The sequence below is a fragment of the Solanum pennellii genome, chromosome 7 (assembly GCF_001406875.1).
Source record: "Solanum pennellii chromosome 7, SPENNV200".
Lineage (NCBI taxonomy): Eukaryota > Viridiplantae > Streptophyta > Magnoliopsida > Solanales > Solanaceae > Solanum > Solanum pennellii.
The window spans coordinates 71,831,243-71,844,301 of record NC_028643.1 but is presented as its reverse complement, the minus strand read 5'-3'; the positions used below and the strand labels follow the sequence as shown (position 1 = coordinate 71,844,301).

The window sequence follows — 13,059 nt, the reverse complement described above, 5'->3', positions numbered from 1 at the left end:
AAAAATAATTTTTCTTTACCACTTGCCTCGTGTTGATGTGAATCATTAGGCAATTTTCAGGTACTTTTTTTTTGTTTTAAAATATTAATATTTGTTGATCCTCATTAGAATGATATTTTGTATCATAAGTTTTATCTTTACCATTTTAGATTGTTTTTTTTTTGTTACGGAAGAAAAAAAAAGCTCTACTCCTTGTGTATTTCTTTTTACTATATATATATTGTTATAATAAAAGTCTTAAGAAGGATATGAATGTTGTATTTAATCGTATCTGTTTAATTCTTTTGTATTCTTTATCGATTATACTTCTTTAATATAACCTTCTATGAAATTATGAATGTTAGTCTATTTTTATTAGTGCTGAAATTACTAATTTATGACATTTAGATTCATTTTTAAATGTACTTTTATAATATTTATTTACATTTTATCTTTCCTTACTAATATAGTTTCTTTAACTAGCTACATACTTGTGTACTTACTAATATGGAGCTTAATGAGAGATTATTAACGATAAAGTCATATAGATATATTCATATTATTAGATGCTATAGTAATATAATTATTTTTCCATATTTCTTGCTTGATTGTCAATGTACTATTTAATTATTATAAAATTTATTTAATGAATAAAATATAAATAGGTAAAACTAATATTTCTAATTTCAACATTTTCTATATAATAATTCAACTTTATAATAATTGTATGGGACAAACGTGCAACGCACGTTCCGGAAACTAGTTATACTAAAAGTGGGAAGTTCCATAGTTAAAAGTTGAATGACAAAAATATCCCTAATCATATTTAAATAACTACTTTGTCCTGATCATTTAACTAATGTATCAAACTTTTCCTATTACATCATTTATATCTTTTGTCTTTTAAACTTCAATCAGTTATATAATCTATGCTCTTTTCATATTCTTTGCATTTTATAAAGTTACTATCCTGTCAAATTTCTTTATCATTTTATTCTTACTTCTATTCTGTTAGACTACACAAAAAGCTATTATTATCGCCTTCTTGTTTGTTGAGTTTACCCTAGCATAAGGTAATACTATTTTTTTTCCTTTGAACAAGTTCAGATGGCTTGTGTTTATGAAATAATGTGTATAGATAATATTTTTTATTTTATTTATTTCACACACTCTGTATTTTTAGTTTGCTCCAAAAAGTATCACTTTGGGAGTAGCTATTGAATCGAATTCATAAGTATGGAGTATATATTTCATGAATCTGATTTTAAATCTAACTTTATTGGTTTCATTTAGTGTTATTTTTGTATGCTTTATGGCCTCTCAAATCTTATTTAGTATGCATATTTATTTTAAAACATTATTAGTATCATACCCAAAGTTGCTATCGTCGTGAAGAAATAGAATAACTCCCAAGCACGTATATCATTTTGTTAGATAACAGATAAATAATATTACATTACAAATATAAATTGCATTTGAATCTACTTTTTTCAACTTAATGACTGTTCAATTGCTAAATAGAGTACTATATACTTTATTTTAGGAAGTCTATATTAATATATTAGGATGAGACACGTGTCCAGAAATTAATTATACAAAAATTGAGGAGAATCTAAGTCAAAAGTTGAATTACAAAAATATCTCTTGACTATTAATTTATTATCTTGAAATTATTTAAAATAATTTTTTTATTAATATTTATTTTGGGATTCATAAATTTTGACTCTTCGTATTATAATAATAACACTCCTATGTCTAACTAGACTTACAATCCAGTACTCGTTATTAAATTGTAAGTTATTAACAAGAAAACAAAAAAAAATTTTACAATCTTTACAACTTTCACGTACTAATAGAGATGATTTTTCGTATTGATAGTTGCTACAAATTTCTTAATAGTTAGTCATAATGATTTTTTGTTACACATTTAATATATACATTTTTTACATATTTTATCCTTAGATTTTTACTCATACATTACATTTAAATGTATAAGTTATTTAATTAATTAAATAGTAAATAGTAAATAACAAATCATCATATTAATACACATAAATTTTATTATCACTAATTTTTCATTGTAAATATATGTAACTCTCTGATTATATTTATTATGATTTTTACTCCTATCTCTCACCATAATCTCAAATGGATTAATTTCATATTCATGACAACTCTTTGTGTTCCTCAATACTATCATATATAGTGACATTCGACACAATAATGTACAATCTTAAACCAATTAAAAAAATATATATATCTATACTCTCTTCTCTCTTCTCTCGTCTCTTTTTATTTGTTTAGTCTAATATTTATGTTTCTTATTTGTTGTTATTGTAAAAATTTTATAATGTTGTGTTGTTATTATTATTGAGAATTTACCATGGTATGTTGCTATGTATACATTAGCCTAGCATGTGATATTTTAGTATCCTCATTTGAATATTGAATTTGTGCAATAGTAATTTATTTTCATTTTATTCACTTCTAAAAAAATTATTAATCAAATTTATATTCTTTTCTTAGAAAGATATTTGTAGTTTCTATTCGAAAAGGATGACTTTTTTTAGTAAATTACATAGATTCATAGGGGATAAAATATGTAATTTGTAATACAAAATTTATATCAAATATTTTGGAATAAACGTGTAACGCACGTTCTCAGATCTAGTATAGTAATAAATACAATGTTTTAAAAACTGTAATAAGAAATTGACTACAATTAATGATAAGAGTAAATTAGAAAATAATTGTAAAATTATCAATGAATTTCATGAAGTGAACAAGTATTGTTAAACATCTATTTTTAATATAGTGGATAACAACATCACAAGTATAGTTGGACTGAGGGAGTAACCAAGATCTCTATAAATAGAGGCTAACAATCAAGGGTGAAATTCGAGTATAGTATGTGGATTCAAATGAATCCAGTATTTTGGTTCAAATCTTGTATTAGTCTTTAAGCAATTCATTGAGTATTTGAAAATGTATAAATTATTAATTTAAATCAAATAACATTACGAAAAATAGAATTTAACCCACATATTTTAAGTTCCATGTGAATGACCTGTTTTCCCTGGTTAACAAAGTACATTTTTAAGAATCACATGGTTTCAATGTGAAATTACAATCTATCACTCTTTAGTTATTAAGGGGATGTTTGATTACTGTGTTAGAGTTATGCAGGTATTAGTTATGCAGGTTTAGTTATGTAGGTATTAGTTATGCAGGGTTTAGTTATGCAAATATTAGCTAGGAGGGTTTAGTTATGCAAGTGTTAGCTATGCAGATATTAGTTATGCAGGATTTAGTTATGCAGGTATTAGCTATGCAGATATTAGTTATGCAGGTATTAGTTATGTAGGATTTAGTTATGCAAGTTAAGTTATGTTGGGTTTAATTATGCGGGTATAAGTTGTGTGGATATTAGTTATGTAGATATTATTTAGTTACGTTGAGATTACAATACATGAATTATTAACTATTGAATATAAACTTGTTGTAAATTATTAATATATATTATTTACAAAATGATAATACATGCTAATAAAATGTGAAATATATTGAGTAATATATAATGCTAATATTTGATTAGCATATGTACCGTTAAAAAATATACAATCAATTTTTAATATTAAAAAAATATTTATCTTTGCAAATCAATCAAAATGGTAAGTATATAAAAAGAAATGAATATAATCTATATATAATAAGAAATAAAAATAACACACGTTGATAGGAAACAATAAAATTTCCAATTAAAAATTAAAATTTAAAAGAATAAAAATGGTCTAAATATAAAAAAGAAATAAAAACAATAAACCTATATATAGGAAAACAATAAAGTTTTCAATTAAAAACAATAAAATAAATTAATAGGATAAATATGTAATTTATCACTTTAATACATGTATAACTAATACTCACATAACTTATTCCGCCTTCTACCCTGCATAACTTTACACATAGATTCCCTCATAAGTTATGTTGGTATTAATTATGTAGGATTATAAAAATGCGACCAAACATAGTATAAGTCATGTTGACTTTTCAACCTAATAAAAAACTTTTACCAAACATTGTAAAACTAATACAATGTTTTATACATGAATAAAATGCCCTCTTATACCGTAACCAAACGGCCCCTAAGTACATTAATCCCTTAAAAAGTAACACAAATCGAATACATTAATTAAAGGTCGAATATATAAAGAGTATCTCGAATACATTATAACATTAACTGGATACACAATATGTAACTCAGATACATTAAAAACTAGCTCGGACACATAATTTGTAGCTTGAATTCATTATAAAATAAATCGGATACATAATATGTAGTTCAGACACATTAAATACTGGCTCGAATGCATTAAAGAAAAAAGAGATCTTAGAGATTTTTAAAAATAAAAAGAGATATATATTAAAATAAGAGAAACATAAGACGGTATTTCAATATTTTTCCAACTTATAAACTCGAGAGCAATATGTTTTCTCAAGAATGTCGGTATATATATATATATATATATATATATATGGAATTGGTCTCTTGATTTTAGCTAACACTAATAAATGAAGATTAATAGTTTTTTTTTTTGGTTAATCTCTCATTTTTTTTCGCCATGCTCCTTGACCAAATTTTTTAAAAATATTTTTCTCTTGCTGTTTATCAATAAATATAGAAGACAAAAAAAAAAGGAATATAACATTCTTATAATAAGCTAGGTACTAAAAGTCACACAAGATAACATAGTAACATCATCATATTTGGATATATATATATATATATATATATTAATTATTATTATTATTATTATTAGTAGTAGTAGTAGTAGTAGCCAAGTTGAGTTTTATTCTCTCCTACTACATTATTATGATGACATCGAAATATTAGCAGTTGGATTACTTATTTGTCCGGGTGAACTTTTAGTTTTTTCTAAATGTATTTATTTAATTAGGAGTATTTAATACTCCCTCAGTCTTCTTTTTCTCCTTAACCATACTAAAGATGAGTACTGTTATATTACTTGTTTTGTTCAAGATATTTAGAGGTAATTTATCACTTACTTCTCAATTTATTTTTATTATTAATTATAATTACTTTTGAAAACACTAAATTAATTATATTTAAAAGGAATTGTAATCTATTTATGACTCCTTAAAGGCCAGGGGTGTGTTAACTCAAATATATACCACTAAACAAATAAAAATTAAATGGAGCAAGTATCTTTGAGAATCTATCTTTATCCATGGCTGTTTTGTCTATATATAACTTGACACACTAGTTAATTAAGAAACAAAAGAATAATAAAATGATAATTTTATTATATCTCCCTTAATTATTATATGTAAGTCATTTCATCCATTGGGATGAATTGTACTTATTACTTAATAAATAAAAGCAAATATATATTTATACGTAATAAATCATCTATTTATTGTCTTTAATTTTAAATTGAATAAATATAAATAAATATCTTTTATTTTAGATATAATGAAAAAGTAAAAGTAAATAGATCAGAGTGATAATTTGTTTCACCTAACGGCCTTTTTGATGAATTATTGGAAATGCATATGATATAAATATTGGTAGGTGAAATAAATTAAAATGTGCCTACTAGCTTGTTGGGATCAGTTGTGAAAGCATTAATTACGATAATCGTATGTAAACGAGTTGACCAAAAGAAAGACATTTAAAATTACAGATGGCTAGTTACTCCTTTCGTTTCTTTTCATATTAATTGATCATTTTCTTTACGCTCATGACACATATTAAAAATCTTATATGCTGTAGTGATAATAGTCTAACAAACTTTAATTAAGCTAATTCAAGATAATTAACTACTCTATTTGACTCTAATTACTTGTTCACATTTGATTGAGACACCTACTAAGAAACAATTATTGAAATAGTGAGTTTATCGTTTTACTCCTATTAATTATGAAGTAGATGAATTGAAAATTTAATATTTTCAAAAAGTTCTATCGTATTCAAAGTAATCAATTGAGGGTCTAATAGGAAAAAAAATTGTCATTTTTTGATTCGTCAAAATAGACAAGTAATTAGGATCAATCATACAAAGAAACAACCTGAGCAAGTAAATAGAAACAAAGAAAATGTTTTTTAATATTAAAATACCATGCATTAGTTATGACGCGAGGGCGGATCGACGAAGCAGTCACAGAGAAGGAGGGGTAGACTTTAGGTAGATAAACTTTTGAAGAAGTACACATGTGCATTAGGTGAATCTCACGTCTAAATAAGATGGAAAAAAATTAAAAACCTTATAAGAAGACATGATACAAGTTCACATTATACCAACGCTTTTAAAAGTGTTGATAGCATAACCCAACTAAGAACAAATTTTTGAAGCTTATTGGGCAGAATCAGACAATACGTACCATGAGCTTAGGTTGTGACAAATATGGTATCAAACTTGACACTCTCTACTAAACGAGGACACCGAGTCCCTAGGGAATGGTGTATATGGAGTGTAGTGCCCATGACTAAGGGAGGGCTAACGAGGACGGACATAAAGAAGGACAGATATGTTTCTAGGCTAACTAACTTCTAAAGAAAGGGTGCAAATGATACCATATGTGAATTCTATATCGAAATGAGAGAGGAACATAAAGAACTTTATAATACATCAAAAATTCACATGTACAAACTTTTGACCTCAAATAGCATAGCACATGAAGTGACAAATTAGTGAGGCATGTCGAGCTAAAATGGACAATACGTGTTATAATATGAGCTTGGGTTGTGACAATTATGATATCAAAGCTAGATACTTCCTCAAAACGATGAACAAACCACGAGGATGTTGAGTTCCTTGGGGGTATATGTGACATCCATGGCGAAGGACAAGCCGATGAGGACGAATCACAAATAGGACTGGCAAGCTTCTTTAAGAAGCACATGATACCTTAACTGAATCCATATTGGAACGAGAGGAAAGTGAAAAGTTTTAATTAGAAGGCATAATACAAGCTCACATGGTGTGCGTGCTTTTAGGCTTGACAATGACGTAGCTCAAGAGACAAATCAGTGATGCCTATTGAACCAAAATGGTGGACATTAAATGTCATGATCTTGGATCATGACATTAGCTCCATTTGAAAATGATTTAAGTAATTATTTCTATTTTACTCTTAATGACTTACTTTTATATCCACATAAATCTCGTGGCATATTTTATACAAGTTTTAAGAAAAATATTTATATTCCATCGAACTATTCTACATAAATTGAAACAGAGAGCAAGGAACTCTGGGGGAATTGAGAGTCTTTTTACATTAAATCCTGCATTTGGTATAGCCATTTGTACAAGAAATATACAGTTGGTGAGTAATATATAAGCATCTCTATCTAGTAAGTATCCCTAAATCTCAGTAACATGTATACTGTAATTGAATTGAGCAAAGATTAGGATCCATTTGTTTGAGGTTGAGCATTATCTTGTTGAGCAAAAATTCTTTTGATAGCTTCTTCCTTCTCATCAATGAAGTCAAAGAAACTGTAGATCACATGTGAACATCTGGTGTTCGAGGGAGAAGAAAGGTCCGTATGATTCCTTTTGTATCTTATATATTGGCGAATACTTTTGAGTAAAAAGATTAACAGAGCAAGGACAGTGACAGCACCAGATAAAAGATAGAGTGCCCAAAAGCTGCTCAACTGGAGCTGGTCAGGCACCGAGTCTTTTCTCCTATCTGTTGGACAACCTAATTGGCAAAACCACTTTTCGTGTATCTCTTGAAGTTTCCCACTCTCCGCCAGTTTCAGGATTGCTGTTGACATATCATTAGCCAGAGGAGAATCCTTTTTGAAAGCCTACATACAAAGAAACATTCAGTTAGAAGTATAAATTGAGCATAACCATGCAATGAGTAGTGATTCACATTATCATCTATGAATTTAAGACATTTAGGCCAAGTTATTCTGAAGCTAAGGGGTCTCTAAATTGAATGACTTTCTCGAACATTCTACTACTAGTGGAATTAGTCATGACCAAGTCCAAAGTTATCTATATGAGGTGACTTCAGTCATTTGCACTAGTTCAAGTTATGATTATTATTGGAGGTGTGTTAATCAGCAGAAAGTTTTAAACTGAATAAAAGGTGCATATGTATAGACCACTTACAAAACCCCATCCGCTCTTAGTAAATGGTCGACCAATGATCCCAAAATCAGTACGGTTTTGAAGGAACAACTCCATGTATGGAAGTTCATCAACAATTGCCATCACTCCTCCATTTCCTGAGCCTTGCCGCAGTGCAGCTTCAAATTCTTCTGGAGATCGTAGAGATTTTAATCTTGATGGAGCTATGTTAAGAATGTCTTTCAAATAGCTATAGGCAAATGACCCAACTTGATATCCAATCAATGAGTTGCTTGCAATCAAACTATCAATTCCTGTGATCGGTGATGAAAGTTGCTGCACTGTAAGGATGGATGTCAAACTTGCTGTATAGCTTGATGTGATCACCAGGAGTAAGAATAGCCAAACCACCATTACCATTCGACCAAGAGTGCTTACGGTATTCTCTTCTGGAAATTACAAAGTAAAGTTACTAACCTGCTAGAAGGATGGCCAATCACAGACAGCATAATTTGAGCTTGATTCTTTTCATGTACTAAGATCAAGCCATAAAAACTAGAAATGAAAAACCAAATAAATGCTTACGGTTTGTTTTGAATAGTGTTGAGAAGCTGAACCTGCATAATATTTGGAAAGAGTTAATAAGAGATGGTTGGAAGGGGTGTGTGCAGTCTTATTAGTATACCTGTTACAAGTGAATATAGAAGGATAAAATACATACAAGTAGTAATACTGAACATAGGGACTCACAGGAACATTGTTGTTATCTGTCTCTTTGGAGGACCACGAAAGTCCTCATTGACGCGATGCTCAAGTATCCAAATGACCACTGCTATTATAAGAAATGAAAGAGCTGTAACACCCCACATTTCCAGTGTAAAAGGTTTAAGGAAAACCCAAGCACTTGATTCTGAAGTATCAATGGGGGCTACTATGACAAGGCCTGTAGACACATAAGGCTGAGTGAAATCAACCATCCTTGTCCTATTTGTGACAATAGCAATGTCTCCAACGGCTGCATCAAAGACCTATAAACAATCTTCAAAAGAATGAGCTGCACTTCCATGGCTTAAAAAAGATATAGGCAGTAGTGTGGAAACTTATTCTTGTAGATTACATCAGCTAGGCTATATAAGTGAATGGCAGTGCTAAGTATTTTTTATATGGAAGGGAAGAATAGTAAGAAACAAGAGACAATTTTTAGATGGCATTTGGTACTCGTAAAGAGCGATTAACAAAATATACTCACATCAGTTGCGACCATATTCACAAATGCATCATAATCTGGATTGGCAAGACCAGAACCAAATGGCAGAAATGTGAAAGGAATATCATAAGGTACAAGCTTTCGTGCTTCATAAAAGAGATCTATGCAATAACCTTGTACATTGTGGCTGGCATTCAGTGTCACAAACTCAGTAAAACTAGCTCTTCTTGGAAATCCAATTCTCAAAGGTCTTTCATCATTACCAATAACCCAACCACGTGGTGTTTCGCTCTTCCCACCAGGCCAACTTACACTCTTGAGATTCTGATTTAACTTGGTAACAGCTGTTTCTTTGTTTTGTAGTGGTTTTGGAGGTAAAACCGAGAGACCAGAAAAATTTGACCAGTAGCCAACTGTGTGAATCTCCTGTTTGACAATGTTAATGACTTCATAACCACTACCAATAAGATTTCTATCTTGACTGAAATGAATCTTTCCTGTCAAGCCAGTGAAGTTTGTTAGTGATAAGATATTCATTAGAAGTCCTCCACCATCAAATTCTTTAAGTTTCCCAAGCTGTAATTTATCACTTGTTGTACCATTTAACATATTGCTGAGAGAAAAGCTTATGTTCCCTCCCTGTTGAAGTAGGTTATCAATTGAACGTGCTACTACCCACACGGTATCATAAGCATAAAGACCATATGCAGTCAATCCTGAGTGAACCAGCTCATTCTGCAGCAACTTTCTCCAGCGAGCCAAAAAAGCTCTTTTCTGGGCACTTTGTGGAATATAGGGACGAAGACTGACTACACCTTCAAGAGTGCTTAGAACAGATCTGTTTTTCGGGTAAAAAGAATCTAAAGTAGTAGAAAACCAATCAGTCATAAGCCACACATAATTGCTCCCATTCATTTTCAGCTTATGGACCGCGTTGAAGAATCTTAACTGGGAGTCAGGATTGATATGCACAACAAAAACACGAGGTCCTAATGATTTCGATTGATTTAGCACATACATAATGTCAGTGATGTCATAATTGATAGGTAACGGAAGCTTATATGAGATCTTTAACATTTTATTAGTAAGTGCATCATTTAAAGCAGCTATGCCATTTCTCCCATAGTCGTCATCCAGAAATATAGCAATGACTTCTTTCCATTCATAAAAGTAGACAATGTCAGCAACTGCTTCCATTTGGGATTGATCACTCTGTGTTGTTCGAAGGAAAAATGGAAACTGGAGGGAAGACAGTGTTGGATCAGTGGCAGCATACGAGATAAGAGGAACATGAAGACCATTTGAAATGAAAGAAATCATATGAGCTATTGCAGAAGACTGTGGACCAATTATTGCTACCACTTGCTTCTCAGTTACCTGTAAAGCTGACAAAAATAACTCTAATCATAAACTATGCTGGATGGAATCTTGAACATGACTATCAACTTAAGAACGTAATCTCTGTTCCTCCAGATGATATACCGTCTATACCTAGAAAACATTCCTTTATCTTTTTTTCTAGTTGCTGATTGGAAAGAAAATTACAGATGCTTATGATGCCTACACCCTCGTCCTTTAATATGAGCTTTCTTATGCTTATATAGTATATATTCAGAGTATAATTTTATTGAAGAAATGTAATACTTCTGCCTTACATCTACTAGAAAAGAAGATACATTATGTTTGCACTGAAGTAGCTTAGCAAGTTTCTTTTCATCCAAGAGACAGAACATCACCACTAGACCCAAGAAATGTTCATAATACTCCTACAGTAAGTGCCCCCTCTTGTTCTCTTAAGGATTAAAAAGGGCAAAAAAATCTTAATAATGACTGGTCACTGGGGTATGGAAACTGAAAGTGCATAAAGTTGGTTTTCACCTCCTTCAGAAACAAATTAGAGAAATAAACAACTCAAAATAACCAAAAACAACAACAATGACCATTAAGAATTAGTCGTTTTAAACTAGTACTCCATTATGAAAATAGCTAATGAAGTATCACTAGTGGAATGTCTCAAAGATGTCCACCATAGGCTAGTCAAGAGATTTTGGTGACCTAAGTACTACTACAAGCTTCTTGTGGAATTAGCGGAGGTGAGCACAAACAGGTATGAACACTACTCTAATTCAAGCTTAATAAAAACAACAACAAGCACCAAAACCAATGTAATCCCGTGGGGTCTAGAGAAGATGAAGTGTACGCATACCCTACCTTGTTTCGGATAGAGTCTCAGCTCAAGTTTAATAAGTAGTAAAGTAAATTCTGAAATGATTACAACAAGAATTTTCCACTAACATCAGAACAAGTGACAACTTTAAAATAACCAAAGTGGGAAGAGTTAAAATATTTACCTCCAATAGACCCCTTAAACACACTGCATTCAGAATCCTCCATAATCAAATTAAGACTAGTCCCATTCAGTATGCTAGGATCCCCATTGATATCAGAAACTGCTAACTCCATAGCTTTCTTAACTGCCCTACCCATGACTGAATCAAAAGCAAAAACTGCACCAACATTCACAACATCAGGTTTTTCACAGTTCCCATGTTTATTCTGCAACACCCAAATGAAAACAAACAGTGGCAACACTCCCCAAAGAATCCTCATCCTCATCCCACCACTTCAAAAAAACTCAGAAAATGAATAAAGTTTGAAACTTTAGAAACCATATGGGGTTGATTAATTTCAAGTCAATCAAATCAAGAAAACCAGACCCTTTAAATGGCAGAAGAAATGATGGTGAAAAAAAGAAGAGAGTTTGTCAAAGAAGAAATTGCAGATACAAAATTAAGTTCCATGTGGTAAATTGGAGGAGCCCATTTCTCTGAACAGTCTGAAATTGAGAAAAACATGATGATATTATGGAGTAATAAATACTTGAAACATCAAACTAGTGAAGCAGCCTTTGAGTAATTTGGAAAGAGATAGGTGCTTTATTATAAATGAGTCTGAAGCTAGAAATTGAGAGAACACAAAGGTCCCACAATGATTTATGAGATTGATAATTCTCGGTTTTAATTTATTTATCTTATTTTCTTTGTCGGTTCAAAAACCACGACTTTTCTTCCTATCCTTTTTTACTATTACTCCCTTTGTTCATATTTAATGAGCACTTACACACTCCGTAAATTTCTCATTATGTAACAGGAATATAAAGCGCCCTAAGTGATAAGCTCGACTCAGAAGATATTGAGAAGAGATTGATATCGAATTCTGTACGTGGAGCTAAGTCATGCCGAAGGACTTAAGCTTTTTCAAAAATATCTATTCTCTAGAGGATATAATCGATATCGTAAAAAATATTTTTTTTCTTAATTTGTCAGAAATGACTAATAAAAAGGGACAAATAAAAATTTAAAATAAAATAAGTAAAAAGGACCGGAGGGTATTATTATTAAAAGGGAAAAGGGTCTGATATACCCCTCAACTTTGTAATTTGGAGCTGATACACCCCTCGTTATAAAAGTGGCTCATATATGCCCTTACCGTTATACAAACGGCTCACATATACCCTGCCGTTACAAAATGGCTCACATATACCCTTCATTTAACGGAATTTTAAATAATTAGTTTTAAATTTATATTTATTACTTATAATTTTTTTAAAAAAATTATTTAGTGGTATATATGATTCTTCTATAAAAGTTCAAGGTATATTTTAATTTTTTTCATACATAAATTATTTTTTGACTTCTTTTATTATAATTATTTGAGTTTCTTATTCTTATTTTATTTTTTTCTTTCATTCCTTAGTTTAAAGAAAAA

General features: G+C 30.4%; 1 protein-coding gene across 3 annotated transcripts; it reads right to left on the bottom strand.

Annotated features, from left to right (window-relative positions):
* Window positions 1-7,192: 7,192 nt before the first annotated feature.
* Window positions 7,193-11,907, bottom strand: LOC107024052 (glutamate receptor 3.7). 3 transcript variants are annotated; one of them, XM_015224933.2, is made up of 6 exons: window positions 11,643-11,907; window positions 9,334-10,676; window positions 8,835-9,112; window positions 8,670-8,701; window positions 8,127-8,533; window positions 7,193-7,816 (listed from the first exon to the last, which is right to left on the bottom strand). In XM_015224933.2, the coding sequence occupies exons 1-6, from the start codon at window positions 11,905-11,907 to the stop codon at window positions 7,409-7,411; spliced, it is 2,733 nt and encodes a 910-aa protein (XP_015080419.1). In that variant the 3' UTR covers window positions 7,193-7,408. The 3 variants fall into 3 exon arrangements, with proteins under 3 accessions (XP_015080419.1, XP_015080420.1, XP_027774450.1); XM_015224934.2 differs by having other exon boundaries at window positions 9,334-10,668; window positions 11,643-11,775; XM_027918649.1 differs by having other exon boundaries at window positions 9,334-10,530; window positions 11,643-11,772.
* Window positions 11,908-13,059: the final 1,152 nt, after the last annotated feature.

Bases quoted from the DNA above. Each gene is read 5' to 3' on its own strand.
- LOC107024052 (XM_015224933.2), bottom strand. From the start codon at position 11,907: ATGAGGATGAGGATTCTTTGGGGAGTGTTGCCACTGTTTGTTTTCATT. The intron at 10,677-11,642 runs GTAAATATTTTA...TATTTTTGTCAG, and splicing joins GTTTAAGGGGTCTATTGGAG to CTTTACAGGTAACTGAGAAG. The intron at 7,817-8,126 runs GTAAGTGGTCTA...CTTTGTATGTAG, and splicing joins CTAAGAGCGGATGGGGTTTT to GCTTTCAAAAAGGATTCTCC.